Source organism: Chaetura pelagica, unplaced genomic scaffold (genome assembly GCF_000747805.2).
Source record: "Chaetura pelagica isolate M959 unplaced genomic scaffold, ChaPel_1.0 scaffold704, whole genome shotgun sequence".
In the NCBI taxonomy this organism is placed as follows: Eukaryota; Metazoa; Chordata; class Aves; order Apodiformes; family Apodidae; genus Chaetura; species Chaetura pelagica.
In genome coordinates this window covers 374,544-390,554 of record NW_009952994.1, presented here as the reverse complement: position 1 = coordinate 390,554, position 16,011 = coordinate 374,544, and the positions used below count along the sequence as shown (strand labels likewise).

Genomic DNA, 16,011 nt, shown 5'->3' with positions numbered 1-16,011 from the left:
AGGAATGCAGCTCTCCCTGCCTCCTCCAGCTCCTCCCGCTGGAAGCATCTCTTTGCACCCTGGGTGAGGGGCTGCCAGACCCCTGCTGCACCCGCAGACCAGTGCTTCCAGAGCTCTGCAGGCCCAGGTCTTCCTTCACAGCCAAGCTCTGCTTCCTCCAGAGAATAGGGAGCAGGATGGATGGGTCCTCCAGGATCCCAGCAGTGGATGGTGACACGAGAAGGACTTTGTGCAGCCAGCTCCCAGGCTCCAGAGCATCCCGGGGGCAGTTGGGAACTGCAGGGGCAGGGAGCTGGGTGGGGGGATTGGGGTCAGCAAGTGCAGCCCCTGGTGTTTCGAGGAGCAGGAAGCACTGTGCAAACATGCTGAGATTCACCTGCTGTTCACCCTTCCAACATGGAGAAGGCCAGACCCTGGCCTGGCTCAGGGGAAGGGACACAGCCACGCTGGGCAAGAGCAGAGGTCAGTTTTGTCTCCATCCTTACTTGTGGCAGAGCTGACTGCTCAGCCCGACTCCTCCCTGGTACCACCAGCTCCCTGCACTGGCTGGAAGGACCAGCAGACCCTCCCTGACAGACTGTGCTCCACATGGATGCTAAATGGGTGCTTCTCCAGTGCCTCAACAGTGGGCAAATGCAGTAGTGCTGGAGCGTGGCCTCCCAGCTCCAGCAATGACATGAAGTGCGTGCACACAGGAAAAAGAGGCTTCAGGAAGGTGCCCTGACCAGGGGACTCGGGCAAGTCAATGGCTTGGAAGTGCTGAGGGTCACCAGCTCAGCCAGCTTGCTGCTGCTGCACCATGTTCAGCCCCTTCCCAGCAGGCACAGCAGCTGCCGTGGGAGCAGGGGCACGATGTGCTGAGCCCACAGCAGCACAGTGACCACGGGGAGTGTCTGGCAAGGGGAGGATTGATAACAGTCCACCCTGGTGTCCCACATGCTCCAGTTGCTGGCTGAGGAACAGCACAGGAACTGCTGCTACAAGAGGACCTTGTCCCGGCCTGACAGCTCCTTTCCCTTGGGCCACCCTGGCTCAGACAGTTCCCAAACACTCATCTTCAGCCAAACGACAGAGCAGCAGCAGCCACAGCAGGGTCACCATCCAGACTGGCTGCTAGATCTAAAACACACCCAGAGATCAGTTGCTGCCACCTGCCCAGGTGAGGACGAGGTCCAGGGGTAGGGGCAGTGCTGTGCGACCGCCAGGATGGCCAGGAACAAAAGACATGGATACCTAAGTAACAAGAGCAGAACCCTGAATCCCACGTGTTTCTAAAGGACAGGCATGCATGGTGGGGAAAGGGAAGCTTGCCTTACTCTGGAGCAGAAGTGGGGATGGCTAGAATTGCTTTCAGAAGACCTACCAGAAGTGGCAGAACTGGTTGGAAACCCCATAGCACTACCAGGGTGGCACAAGTGCCAGTGCAGAGCTCTGGTTCTGCCTGCCAAGTCCTGATGGGAAGAACCTCGTAGCTACCAGTGGAACAACTAAGACCAGAGCAACTCCGCATGGTGTAGACAACTTCAATGCAAACACAATCCAATGTCTAAGTACATATAAGGTGGGGTAGACTTCATAAAACCCGTGGTAATGCTGAGAAAAATGAAGGTCTGGGAGGGCACTGCCCTTCATTTCCAAATACTAGAGCGATTGCTTCTGGCTTGGACCCCACCAGAACAAGCTGCTGGGTGGAGTGCTGGGTGGGAAGAGTCCTTGTGTGGAAAGGTGCCCCAAGATGAAAGTGCAGAGGGAACGTGGCTGCAAGACTGCTTCTGTGCAGGTCTCAAATCTTACCATTGCAGGGTCAAACTCGCAAGAGGAGCACGTACATGGGACAGGGGCAAGGAAGAAGGGCTGGGGGCAAAGAGTTATTCATGCTTAGACAACCTTTCCTTGGAGGAGCAATCAGGCCTACCACCTTCTTTGGAACAAACCAAGCTGAGGAAGAAAAGCTGGAAGGAGAAGTCAGTTTACTGGTAACAGAGTTTGCCAATTTTCTTTCTGCTGCTTCCCCTTCTCCCCTGCACCTGCCTGTCCCTAGCCCGATGGTTTATTTGTCCTCTGTCCACTCTGGGATGTTGGCCCCTACTAAGGCAGCCCGGTACTGCTGCAAGACACCGCGGATGCTTTTGATGAACCCCTTGGACAAAGGGAAGAGGGGGAACCCAATATCAGGGTAACCACTCTTCTCCGGAAGGAAACTCCTGTAGCTCTTTCTCCGTTTCTTTGGTTTCACGCTAGGCTGCGAGGCAGAGTCCTGGGCAACCTTCCCTTCGTCCGTTCGGTCTCTGGCCAGGTCTACCCCCCTGGCTTGGCCTGTGCTCTCAGAGTCTGAGTATTGTTGGAGATCACCAGTGTTGGGCGTCGAGGTTGTGAACTCCGACTCGTCCAGCTCCTCCTTCCCGTCGAGCGCGGAGTCGGAGAGCTCGGCGGCCGCCCCCTGCTCCGAGCTGCTGCCGTAACCCCCCAGCGACCCCGCCGTGTCTCCCGGGCTCTCGGCCAGGGTGCTGCAGGCAGAGAGCAGGGAGGCAGAATCTGCCCCGTTGGCCAGGTCGTGGCTCCGCTCCACCAGCTCGTTGGTCTCCAGCCAGGACTCGATGCGGGACACCAGGCGCCAGCCGTGGCAGCGGAAGTGCTCCCGGATCTCGTGCTCGAACACCTCGACCGGCTTGCGCAGCAGCTGCATCATGGACTGCACCACCCGGATCAGGGTCATCTCGTTGTAGCAGCGACTGTTCTCGTAGCCCTCCTGGAGGCCCCGGTCGCTGTCAAAGCCTGCCTCGTTGTAGTAGGGCTCATTGACCAGGATGAGACCTGCCGGGAGAAGGAGAGACCAAGGGGTCACGGGAGGAACTTCACCGCGAATCGCGGGCGCTGCTGGGCACTGAGTTCTGGCAGGGTGGCTGAGCTTGGAGGGTGACAGCACCACCTGGCCAAGGCACCACATCAGCTTCACCTGCAGGCAGAGCAGGGCAGGGACCACAAGAGAAGGTGCTGCAGGGAAGCCTTGCTTTCACCTCAAGCAGGTAGCAGAGAACCTGGAATCTGCAAGATGCCCTGGACCAATAGTGCAAGGGGAGCACTGGTGTGAATGGGCCTGTGAGTCTCTGCTAAGGTGGTGGGGATCCTGAACAGGGTCTGTGACTCTCTGCTATGGTGGTGGGGATCCTGAACAGGGTCTGTGACTCTCTGCTAGGGTGGTGGGGATCTTGAATGCTAACAAGACTAGCATTCAAGGTCCTTGGCTGGCAAGAACATCTTCCATCCCCTTCTACCCATGTGATGCAGAAGGCACACAACAGCACAGCAGGTCAAGAGGGCACAAAGGGAAAGGTTTCTCAGCTCCTTTCCCTTCCCTCCTAACAAAACAACCACAAACACACCCAAAGCTCCATTATTTTTTTTTTCCTTTCTCTTAAGTAGTTTTCGTTGGTTTGTTTTCTCCTGCTCCTAATCAGACCAAAGGCCAACCTTCAGTAACAACCTTTCAGCTGGCCAAGCCCTATCCCATCCAGCACAATCCCATCAGACAGGGCACTTCTGAGACAGTGAATACAGTGACAAGTCACCCACACCAAACTTTCTCCTGCCTCCTTCTGCTCTAATGTAATTACATGTGTGTAGCAACAGCACCAACAGTGCCCTGCTGCTGGCTGCCTGCCACAGGCTGTATTAGAGCTGGTGGAGGCAAGATCATGAGTCTTGGAAGCAGGATCATGAGCCCAGGCAGCAGGAGGAGCAGAGAATATTGTTCTCTAGCACCAAGTTGCTCCCATTAAACATCTAGCATTTCACTTTCTATATTTGGCCTCTCAGCTTTGTAAGGGAGAAAAGGCTTTTCTCGTGGTGTCCTTCCTCCACAGGAGGAGGATACAGGTGGACTGTGAGACTTCAGAGGAGCCAGAGTCCCCTGTGGACTCACGGCAGGAGCACCTCTTCTCTGTCAAAGGTTTCTCAAGTGAGATGCCTGGGGTCCCTGCACAGAGAGTTGGCCTTGAGGAAGAGATGTGATTGTCTGTCTGCTCTCAAGCCAGACACACAGTGCAAAGCCCTGTGGCAGGAAGCCCTGGGGCTGGTCTAGACACACCCTTGATTATTCTCTGTTTCAGGAGGAGTATAAACACCATCATGTGCAAAAATATGCCCAAAGTAGGATGGGTGGGTGACTCAGTGGGGATAAAACACAGTCCTGCAAATGAAGCCCAGTTTAGCAACTTCAACTAACTTCAGGAACTGTCTGAAGACACTGTGGTTTCACCTTTGTCAGCTCAGAATAACAAGCAAAACAGCTCTTAGCTTTGCTGCTGCAGTGAGAAGGGAAAGGGTTGTGTCAGAGAGCTGGGATGCAGCCAAAAATCAGGGCATGAGAAAAGCTTGCACCTGCTTCCACTGCTGAACTGGAGAGATAAGGACACTGCTTTGCCCAGCATGGTGAGAGCAAAAGGAACACTAACCCAACTGTGGTGACTGATCCCAACTGTGTGCCCACCCCCCACACCTGCATTCCTTCTTCCCTCCACCTTTTCCTGTCCCACAGGCTCTGCAGGAGCATTTACCTTGGATGGAGATGAGTACTTGAAGGAGGCTGGATTTACTGGTCCACCTTTCTGTCCCCTGAAATTGCACATACAAACATGTTACAGGGCTGAAGCACCACCAGTTTGCTCTGTTATAATCATTAGATGAAGCAAGGCCCCAGCTCCTCTGTAAGTGGCTCACAGCAGAAACAAGACACTGACTCAACAAGCACGTGAGGTGCTCGTGTCCTGTTGTACCAACCCATCCCTCCATTACTTTTTGCCAGCACCACTCCCCATCAGGTCAGTTCTGCCTGCAATGGTGTCACCCTCACACACCAGTTCCAACCCCTTCACAGCTGCTTGGTTGATCCAGCTGCCTAAAATGCAGCATTTCCCTGGCTCTGCTTATTCCAAGTCTCCAGCAAATGACTACACGATTTGTCTGCAGTTGGGAAACAGGGACCCAAACAACAGGAGAACATTCCATGTTGGTGTTGGCATCTCTGCTCTGTACAAGTGTGACACAGCCCAGCAAGAGCCAAACAGAATCCCAGAAAAAGCCAAGCTACACCAGTTACCTGCTCCAGACACTGAAAACAGAGCCCAAAGCCAGAGTTATCCCCAGCTCAAGTAGCACCTGAGACCAGAAGCCACCCAAGACTCATAGCCTGATAGCAGATGGCTTGTTCCACAACCACCACTCCCCACAGCCAGGCAGATGAAGGTGTTACCTTGCCTATCCACGTCCCCAGGAGGCTGACACACACTTTGCCATTGTCGTACAGGTTGGGATTCAGCCTCCCACTGCACTGGGAGAGGTAGCGGAAGAGAGGCGGGACAGCGGGGTAGATGTTGGGGAGCTGGATGTCAAAGAGGAAGAGGCCATCTTCATAGGGTGTGCGTGTGGGCCCCTTTATAAGTGCTGAGAAGAGATCCTGGGGAGAGAGAGGCAAGAAAAGCCAGGCATTGTGAAACATCCCCTTAGCTTGGCAGGGTTGTAGGGGGAGAGGGGATGTGATTAATTCAGCCCCTGCAAGAGTCAGCTCAGGCAACACATCTCAGGGCACCCTCCCACCCCAGAAGCTGCCCTTCTACCATGGCCTGGCTGCAGACCAAGCTTTTGGATCTGCAGCAGGGCTCCAGAGGATGGCCAGCAACCCCCAGGCCTCTCACTGGTGACACCAGCCCCTTGCTAGCTGCCTTTCCTGCCTGGCAGGACAGACAAAGCACCCAAACCAGGCTTCCTGCAAACGAGGAGCTCCCTGTTGTTTGTCATCCTGAAAAGCAGCTGGTTAAGGTAATTACAGCCATATTTCACATGCTGCACACATTCCTGCAGCTCTAATGCAAAGGATTAAGGCTAAGCAGGGAATTCCAAAGAAAGCCACCCGGATGCTGAGCTTAGCACTGGCACCCAGACCCTTGAGAGCAGACACTTGCCATCCGATCCTCAAAGGTTTTCACCATGATGCCATCAGGCAGGGAAGTGGCCAGGAGAGCCATCTCCTTCCGCACAGTGCTGAAGAACTTCTTTGCTTCTGGGGGCTGGAACTCCATTTTCTTGAAGGCATGGCTATCTGTGGGGCAAGGAGGAGAAAGGGGATTAAAGCCTGTCTTTGGAAACTGCCCTTGTGAAGGGCAAATCTATCCGTGTGTTAGACCTGTTTGGTGCTGAGGCTGGAAGCAGCCTAGAGATGATTTGATTTTCCCCACACTGTACAGCAACCACAACCTGCACCTCCTGTTCTCATGGTCCCACACAACGTTGTCCCTGTGCCCCACAAGGAGCCCTGTCCCACTGCCAGAACAATGACACATCATCACACAAACTGATGGCCCTTTCTCTGCCAACCCAGAGCCCAGCTCTCCATCTTTATCCACACCTGCAGGTTCAGAACAGTTTGGCCACCTCTCCATCTCAGGCCTGGCCTGGCTGGCTGGCTTGCCAAGCACCTTGGGCTTTGCTGTCACCACTGCTCCACACAACCAGATGCTCTTTTTTATTTTTGGCTGATTAACATCGGCACAAGTCAACAAGGACACTCACCCAACCAAGGACACCCAGCACAAGAACACCAGCTGTTTCTGCTCTGCTCCTCAACCAAGCCAACCCTGCAAAAAAGCCTGAACAGACCCTGTAGCTTTCAAGAAAGTAGCTGCAAGGGAAAGCAAGTGATCTCCACAGCCCTCCAGAGTGAAGCACCAAAGTGGACAAAGGAAAAGCCTAATTCTGTGGCTGGAGAGGTCATGGCAGTGCCCAGAGATGCCATCTAAAAGCAAGGCTTAAGTGCCAGGACAGAATATGCTACAGAAGTTGCCTTAATTTCTCCTCCCCAGTTAATGAGCTGTGAGCCCAATCAAAAAAGGCCTAGGAGGAAAGGTTTTGGAGAAAGAAACTGTCCCACAATGGCCTGACCTCACACACTCACCTGGAGCACACTCCAAGACGGAGAAGACTTCTCCCTTGGCACTGGTGAAGGTGACTCCAGGCTTGCCTCCACTTTGCTGGCAGAGCACTGGTGTCTCACTGGGCCACTCTGACCTCACTGGTGTCTGTGCCTCTGCTTTTTCTTCTTTCTTCTCTGTCTCTACCATGGCTTCCATCTTTTCCTCCTCTGCAATAGCCACATTATCCAGTGTCTTCTTTAGATTTTCCTGCAGCTTTTTAATATCATCCAAGAACTTCTTCTCCCGGGTGGGTTTTTCCAGCTCCACAGTTGGGGAGGTAGGAGAGCCAGTCAGCAGCTGCTCCACAGTCATATTTTTCAGGCTTTCCAAGATCTTGATGGCCTCCTTTAGTTCCCGGAAGCTCTTTGGAGCTCCATCCTTGCCAGCTTTTTCTGCAGCAAGATCTGCAACTGCCATAGCCACAGCTCCCTGGACTTGTTCCTCTACTTTTTTCACCTCCTCTGCTGCTGGCTCCTCAGGCTCTAAATCCTCAATTTTTGGGTGGTCATCTTCCATCAGGCCATTGTCTGTCTCCCAGCTGTCACTTTCATCCTCCCACTCAGAGGATGCCCCACTGGTGCTGCCGTCAACAGAGTCATAGTCTGACTCCTCAATTTCTGACTCAATATTGTATAAGTGCTAAAGGAGAGCAGAGTTATAAAAGAATTAGGCAGAAGCACAGAGTTTTAGTTGGTTTTTTAAATGAAAGTCAGTCCTCCCCAGGGAAACGGAGCTTCCATCTAGGATTGGTTGGGCTGTTTCAGCCCTTTCCATCCACACAGGGTGGACTGTGTTTGAGCCAAAGAACGTGCTCATCAATGGCAAGCACAGATTATGAACCAGCACAGCCCCATCCTTCACTTTCTGAAATAGGGACTGGAGGAAAACTAGGGCAAGTTCTAGGTGGGCTGCAGCCATCCCAGTGGCTGGGATCCAGCCAAGGAGAGCACACAGGCACCAAACAGCTACCTGGATGCCTCAGGGTTTCTGAAGGCAGAGCTAGTTCAGGAGGTATTTGGAGCTCAGGAGGTCTGTGAAGTTAGTATTTCTGGTCCTGCTTCTGCACCAGCAACTATGTTGGCACAGAGCCCTGGTTTAGCTGCCTCCACACTCTGTGCCTTCCACTGAGACAATGCTGGAACCAGGAAAACATTCCCACACCAGCTTTCTTCTTTGGTGGCACACAATAGTGCTTTAGCTGTTGTATGTCACTACTGCTTAAAATTCAGCTGGGACAATGAAGCCTGACCCAAGTTGCTGAATAAGCTCTTACATAAAACATTCCCTTCCCCTTCCCTACAGGAAGCTGAACCCATCTACACTCCATCCAGCCTCACCTATTCTAATCATGCTTTTGCACGTGCTATGTCTCTCACCAGGTTTCCCTGCAGAAGCTTACAGACACACTCCAACTACAAGCTCCAACATGGAAGCAGAGGAGGAAGAACAAATTTGTAAGGCTGTGTTAGGAGTCTCATGATGGAGCATTTTACCCACAGGCTCCTGACACTTGAACAATGGCCCAAGAATCCTCTTAAATCTTGCAAAACATGACACCAGAGGCTAAAGCACATGGGCACTCAGGCATCCTGTCAAAGCCTTGAACTGATCCAGCACTGTTCAGCTAGTCCTGTGCCACCCAGAGCCAGGCAGCCAGCAGGGGTTGGCTGGGTTCAACCCCAGTGACTGCAGGCAGGAAAAGCCATCAAAACTCACTTCCCTCCAAGCTAATCCAAATCTGAGTCGGGAAGTTAATTAGCCAGTTATGCCATCTTTTATTTTTAGAGCTGAGAAAAAACACCCAGACAGCTCATCTCTGGGCACACGGGCAGGCATTGATAAAGCAGGGTTTTACCAACTGATAATTCACACTCCTGATGTTTCCCCAACTCCCATCATCAGGCAGACGAGCAGAATCGAAGGGACTGGCGTGACACAGCAGGAGCTGCTGCAGAGCCCCAGCCTGAGAGCAGCCCTTTGTGGAGCAACATCAGCCCCCTGATTGTGCCTGTGACCCAAGTGCATGTGACAACGGGGACTGGAGACAGCAGTCTGCTTTGTACCACTCCAGTCCCCTGCCATAGTGCAGGCATTGACTATTCTACCGTAATTAATGCTTGGTTTAAAAAGAAAGCTTGAGCGAGTGCTTTCTGCTTGCAGACATGTCTCTGTGGTGGAGGCAGTGGTGCTCACCACCATGATGGAGATGGGACCCTACAGAAGCAGGGCTGCTCTTATCTTTAGGCTGTCTGCCTTAATTTGAGGCAACAAGGAGAAGAGATATGGGATGAAACTGTACGTGGAGTAGTGAATAAAACTGCAAGACTGTGCAAGCAAAACCTCAGAACAAAGCAGCAGACAAATCCGTGGGGTTAACTGGACTACTGTGGTTATATCTACATTTTAAAGTTCATATTTGACTCCTTTCCCTCCCTGCCCTGGGAAAAGATTTGGGTCTGATCTGTAGATTAGCTAAGGTCACAGCTTGTGGCTCTGGCCCAGCTCCTGGAGGAGCTTTGGTGCCATTTCACAAGCAAGAAAGAACAAGCAGTGCCTCAGTTGGGTAACACAGTGAACCTGGATTCCAGTCAGAACTGATGATCCCTGAGCCCTGCAAACTCCTCTGCAAAGCAGCAGGTGCTTGTGGCCAGGAGCAGGGGCAGTGAACATGCAGAGTGGGAAGGGAGCAGTCTGTCCATACTTCCTATTCTCTATATTCAAAAGCAGTGATGACCAATTAGTTCCCCACTCCTCCTGACAAAGGAAGGCTTTTCACATTCTAACAGAAGCAGGAAGTCACCCAGTCATATGGGAATGCAGCAATAAACAGAGCAAGATTCCCTTACCCAGTGAATCTGTCTGCACCCAGGATTGAAAACAAAGATTTGTCACTCAGCTGAGGATTACAGAGATGTCACGAGCTGGAACAGGACCTCACCTGAGGCAGAATGATAGTCTTGGAGTTATCAGCCCACACCACTTCCACTTTGCTGCTGACATCCACACGAGCCACCTGCCCAACCGAAGGCTGTGGGAACAAGGGCAGTTTGTCAGTCCCTTTTCTTTCCCAGGCATTTCAGTGCAGAGCCAGGAAGGTTTTGAGATATAGATATTCCCCACGTTGGAGACCCACCTAAAGCCATGAATGCACAGAAGTGACAGGAGCCCTGGGGTCCCATGCCAAGGGACCTATCTTACAGATAGGGTTTCCATGAGAAACTTCATAACACAGTTAGGGAGATGGAGAAAAAAATCACCCTCCTTGCAGGAGGAGAGGACCAGGAGGGCTTGTCTGGCAGCAGATCCTGACTCTTGATCTGGGCCACTGCAGGGCTGTGGCCTCTCTGCAGACAGCACAGCTGGGGTTGTGCCAGCCAGGGGACAGGACTGTCCTCTGCATCGGGCTGCCCTCTAGTGGGATGCCACCAGGCTGGCCACCCAGCAGCAGGGGCTCACAGCAGCTCCTCCCAGCACAGAGCGCAGGCGTGAGCAGGCAAGTCGAGGTTGGGGCAGGGTGTGCACGCTAAGTAGCACCTTGCACTGGGAGAAGGTTATTTAGGTCAGCTAGGCAAGCTGGGATGTGTTTCGTGCTGCTGCAACTGAAACCACAGCAAGAGCCACACTAGCCCTTTTAACCCATTTTTAGGGCAGCAGTCTCAAAAGCTGGAGGTCTTCCCTGCAGTTACACTATTTGCTAGGGAACTGGCTTATCTCCTACAACATAAACAATTCCCTCTTCCTCATCAGGAGATCAATCAGCTCAACAAAATTTGCATGTACAACATAACTCACATGTACATAATCACTCACATGAAAACAAGAACCCCACTTGTCTGTTGCCAGGTGAAAATGCTTTCATGAAAAATCCACCTTCGCTCTTGCTCAGGAGCCCACAGAATATCCTCATATTAGAGGTCACTCAAATACTAAGCAAAAGTTCTATAAAAAGCCCTCAGGCATATGCTTGAGTCTTGCCTCAGTTTTGTTCTTGCTCTGCTATAGACTCAGTCTCCAAGGTCAGAGGATTTCAAGGTTACATCTCCCCCAGACTTGGAGATTAGACGCATTACACACAACAGCGGGACACACACACACAAAACTAGCATGCTAGGGAGTTCAGGATGCCCCAGTGGGGGCTGAGGCCTTCTTATTGACTCTTCCAAGTGTTTCCACTAATAACTGGTGACATTGCAGTCACACAACCGTGCCCAGAACCCACCTCATCCTCCCTGGCCGTGGCCCCGTCCGAGTTGCCGATGCGGATCACAATGTCGGTGGTTCGGAAGCGGAAGTCGGGGTGATCAGCAATGTCATACACACTCACATCCTCCTCCTCCCCGATCAGCTGCAGCACAGACAACACCAACATGTCAGCCCCAGGATGCTGCTCTGACCTTCAGAGCCTTCAACACTTGAGGGTGCTTTGTGGTCTATTTAGTGAATCTTCAGTTGCTCCAACAGCCAACAAGGAGCTCCCAGTGTCCCATCCCACCACATCCCACAGCACAGCGATCAAAGGAAGCAGATATCGTGTCTCATCTGATCACCCTCACCTTTACTTCAGGTTCCACACATCACAAGATGTGTTAGACCAACATCTTATTCCCTTCTGAACACCCAGATTTCTCAAAGCAGTTCCATGGGACATTTGAAACAATCCAAGGCAACAGAAAGTGTCTGACAAAAGACTTGCCACTTAATGAGGAACCTTTCCTATGATTTCTCCTGGAGGAAGAGCTAGGAGCCCACAAATGATGAGAAACAGTTAAATGGGGCACACAACTCCAGGCCAGACTGATGTTCTCCTTCTGGATATAAAGGGCCCTGCTCAGTTGTGACCATGGGGTCTCCCATCCCATGGCAGTACACACCAGATTCTTCTGGTTTCAGCCCCCCCCTCTCATCTCCACCTAGACTGCAGTAGGCAACTATGCTTGGCAGAGACATGCAGGTCAACATGCAATAGACTGATTCTCTTTCCATGAGCCAGCAAAGACATGGGAAGGAAAAAGTCTTACAGTGAACTCAAGAAATCAATTGTCTGTGACAACTTCAGCAAAAATCTTCATCCATTCCAGAGGCTGATGTTGACTATGGGATGTAAACCCTCTGCTGCCTTGCAGGCATCTACAAATATGAAGTGACATCACCTCTAGCTAAGCCTCCAAGCCTCAGAAGCACAATGATGTTCCCACCCTCAAGGCCAAGCTCCACTGCAGAGCTGACTCCCAGGCTTATCTGCAAAGCTTGTGCTGTTTTGTGGTTGTGTCTATTCCAAAAGGCAGAGGCTCCTGCACTTACCTCCACATCATCTCCACTGGATTTCAACTTGAACCACTTCACCACACAGGTACGGCCAATATGGTCACCAGACTGCACCACTCCATATAACCCAGGGTCCTGGGAGCTCTGAGCTTTTGGTCACGATGGTAGGGGAGAAGACAGACAAGGTAAGTGGAGAAGCACAGATTTCACACAGCACCTGAGGCTGTCAGCTCCCCAGGCCCTCATGGCTGAAACTTTTCATTGAGGAACAACAGTTCTTCCTACACAGTCAAAACTGTACTCAGCTAATGAGGTGTATTTTAATTGGGGCAGAGAGTGATGGTAAAAGATTATGTTGGACTGGACTGGGTGGACACATTTGCTTCAGGACCACTTTCAAGATCTATCTTGGAGAGAAAACAGGCTTTCACCTTAGTGCTCAGCTCTCAAACCACCTCTACACAGGCTGGACTGGTTTGGTGAAGAAAAGGGTCAAGAAAAGGGATCCCACAGCCTCTAAAAATAAATAAATAAATAAATGGAGGGTCATGATAGACAAGCCACATAAGAGAAATCAGGATGAGATGAGTGGCTCCTTTTTCCCCTCATTCCACAAGACAGCTCAGATGCATCTGCACTTTCAAGGAGAAGGTGGGACATCTCTACTCTGCAGAAACACTGGCAATCCTAACTGCTCCTTGGTGCTTATTCCTTTCAGATCTTGCCAGTTGTCATAGTTCAACTTTGGCATTTAAATAATGGTTCTCTGCTGACATTCATGTTAAGTCACCTCAATCACTGTTGGTCCCTTGTTCAGCTCCTGTGCCCACCTGAAGTGAGTTTCCTAACAACATCTGTAAAAAGGGCTAGGAGGCACATCAGGAGAGCCAGGCTGTAGATGATCTCGCAATTAGGAGCATATTTGTTCCCTGAGTAGTGTTGTAACACCCAGTACCTCTTTTGTCCACCACAAAATCCCCAGGGCAGAACTCGTTGTTGTCCAGGTGGTGGACGGGGATCAGCTCGTTGGAGCGGATGTTGGTCTCCACGGTGCCGTCCTGCCACATCACGTCAGCTGAAGTCATCGTGGTCACCACTTCCACTGCCACCCTGGGGACACAGCAAGGCAAGGTGTTACCAGAGGGAACGTGGATGGGCACAGGCAGACCGTGATGCTGCCAACATCAGGAATCAAGATGGATCTCAGCGACACAAGGGCACGCTCATCGGCAGGTTGGGAAGCAAGTTGGGAAGCCCCATCCAGCCCCAGCAGCTACACAGGAGGCTTTGCAGATTCTCACTCCCTGCAGATGTTACACTGCTGCCAAGTCTATACTGCAGGAGAACTTGCTTTCCAGGGAGCTGACACTGGGCTCACTTGCTCCTAGTGGAGCAAATTAACATTCACTAGCACCAACTTCCTACCCCCTGGCAGAGGCAAGACAGGAGCTTCAAAATACTTTGAAACTTCAGATCTTTTCCACTGAAGCACCTTCTAGCCTGGCAGCTCTGAGGAGTCTTTGGAGGCCTGGGAGCATGGGACTGGAAAGCAAAGTTAAAGCAGCATCCACCTCAGCCCCTCCAGGATGGAAAAAAAAGAGGCAACACATCGAATGGGGGGAAAACAAAAGGATTTTGTTTAAAAGAAAAAGCCTCCTTCCCAGCTGTTCAAACACATACATGTGTCTCTGCAGCTCAGAAATCAAACCCAAACATGCAACAATGGACCACATGCTGGTTCTCTGCTGTGGAGCCTGACAGAGCTGCTTGAAGAGGCAAGATGCTTGGGGGCAGAAGGAACAGAGCTGCAGTCTAGCTGGACAGACTTCTAATGAGCCCTCCACCATTTTCATCTCTCCCACAGCACAGAACAATTTGAATCCCAAGCTGATTTGAAATCTTGGCTGTATTTTGCAGCCAAGCCTTCCAGGTGTAACACAAGTGCTGCACTTATGTTGGTTTCAAGTGAAACCATTAAAAAATGCAATTGGCAAATATAACTGTTTTCCCCCAGCCCTGTTTTTATAAATGTCAGAGAAATATTTTGAAGTGGAAATAATATGAAGTTTCTAGTAGGGCCAGCACTCAATAGTAGAAATTACCAGAGAAGGAAATCTGTGACAGGTCAAGTGTGGTGGGTGACATGCCAAGAGATAGTTCCTTGGGGGAAGTGGAGCAGTTGAGCAGGGGAGTGGGAAGGCAAGCCACCCCAGGGAAGATTCAGTCCAGCCTGCAGCACAGCTGATGCTGCTTCACAAACAGAAATCACAACTTGGCATCAGTAAAAATCCCTGTATATCCTCACTGTAAAAAATAACCCGAGGTCTCTGTGCTGCCCAGAGAGATGCAGCAAGTCACGAAATGATGGCAAAGCCACAGGCTGAGCTGTCCCCCTGCAGTCAGAGATGGCCATGAGCTGACACATCAGATCTGGTGACTAAGTGCAGCAAGCCCAGCCACTCTGCATCTCTCAGCAGTGCTTGGCAGAACACCCACCCATGGTCTCACCAGTTTCATCTGCATTGGCAAAGACCCCTGGCACTCAGCTGTGACCAGCTGCCACACAAGCCCTTCTAACTTTCAGCTGGGGTTTCACATTCTGCCTTTAAAAACCTGTATTTCTTATTCTCTGTGACATGGTGCTCCAGCCTCTGACCTCTGCACTGACTTGTACAGAGCTGCCCAGATCCAGCACAGGAATCTCCTCTTTGTTGTCACAGGAGTTTCTCCCCACTGCCTGTATGATGCAGGAGGCTCCCAGGTTTGCTAGCTAAGCTCTCCTTAGCAAAGTGAAGTAGCAGCAACTCAGCAGGGGGGGAGGTAAGAAGTGAAAATAAACAGAGAATCAGATCCCAGGAACTCTATGTGCCCCCATTTTTCTGTCACTTGAACACTGCTCTGCTGAGGTTTGTGACCTTCAAATTCCATTTCTCCAAACCTCACAAGGACTAAAGGAACAGCTCTCCTTGTGTACAGCCAAAGCTAAGGTACCCAAACAAAATGTGAATGAGCTTCATGGCATTCTCAAACAACTGGATCCCTTCAATTCTGATAATGTCACTTTTCTTGGAGGATTCTCACATACCTGCACCAGTTAATTTGTGATGCAGGTCCTGTACACAACTAAGTAGCCCAGGGAAGCCATCAAGACAGGCTTGCTGGTTTTGCATCCCTTGGAAACAGTTTAAACGTTCTCTAGTTAGGACAAAGGTAAAAGCTGCTAAGACTCAGTTTTATCTAGAAATATGCAGATACATGCAATGCTCTCTCCCCCAACCTACTGAAATAAATTCCTTCAAGGCTCTCAAGGAGTGTATTTTAAAAATTCCAATAAATGAATCCTGCTGGCAGACACTGCAGAACTCTCTCCAGAGCATGACAAGGATAACAGAGACCACTGCAGCACAAACTCCTGCCAGCACAGACTTCTGCTGATCTGGAGACAGTTCCCCAGGAGAACAAGCTGCCTGTTCACACTAGGATGGTCCATCCTCAGCCTCTCTGCAGAAGCTGCCATTTTAAAAATTCCAATAAATGAATCCTGCTGGCAGACACTGCAGAACTCTCTCCAGAGCATGACAAGGATAACAGAGACCACTGCAGCACAAACTCCTGCCAGCACAGACTTCTGCTGATCTGGAGACAGTTCCCCAGGAGAACAAGCTGCCTGTTCACACTAGGATGGTCCATCCTCAGCCTCTCTGCAGAAGCTGCCAATGAGGTAACCAATTAGTGTCATGTTTAAGCTGTATGATCTTTATTCACCTGTCTCTTTCCC

At 51.2% G+C, this 16,011-nt stretch overlaps 1 protein-coding gene across 1 annotated transcript in view; it reads right to left on the bottom strand.

Annotated features, from left to right (window-relative positions):
- Nucleotides 1-2,050: 2,050 nt before the first annotated feature.
- UBE2O (ubiquitin-conjugating enzyme E2O) overlaps nucleotides 2,051-16,011 on the bottom strand; it is a 27,959-nt gene continuing 13,998 nt past the window's right edge. The window contains exons 9-17 of the mRNA XM_009996562.1: nucleotides 13,189-13,343; nucleotides 12,270-12,382; nucleotides 11,188-11,313; nucleotides 9,907-9,996; nucleotides 6,950-7,607; nucleotides 5,961-6,097; nucleotides 5,252-5,455; nucleotides 4,557-4,614; nucleotides 2,051-2,814 (exon numbers count right to left, since the gene is read on the bottom strand). Coding sequence (XP_009994864.1) covers nucleotides 2,051-2,814; nucleotides 4,557-4,614; nucleotides 5,252-5,455; nucleotides 5,961-6,097; nucleotides 6,950-7,607; nucleotides 9,907-9,996; nucleotides 11,188-11,313; nucleotides 12,270-12,382; nucleotides 13,189-13,343 — 2,305 coding nt within the window. The remainder of the gene's footprint in view (nucleotides 2,815-4,556; nucleotides 4,615-5,251; nucleotides 5,456-5,960; nucleotides 6,098-6,949; nucleotides 7,608-9,906; nucleotides 9,997-11,187; nucleotides 11,314-12,269; nucleotides 12,383-13,188; nucleotides 13,344-16,011) is intronic.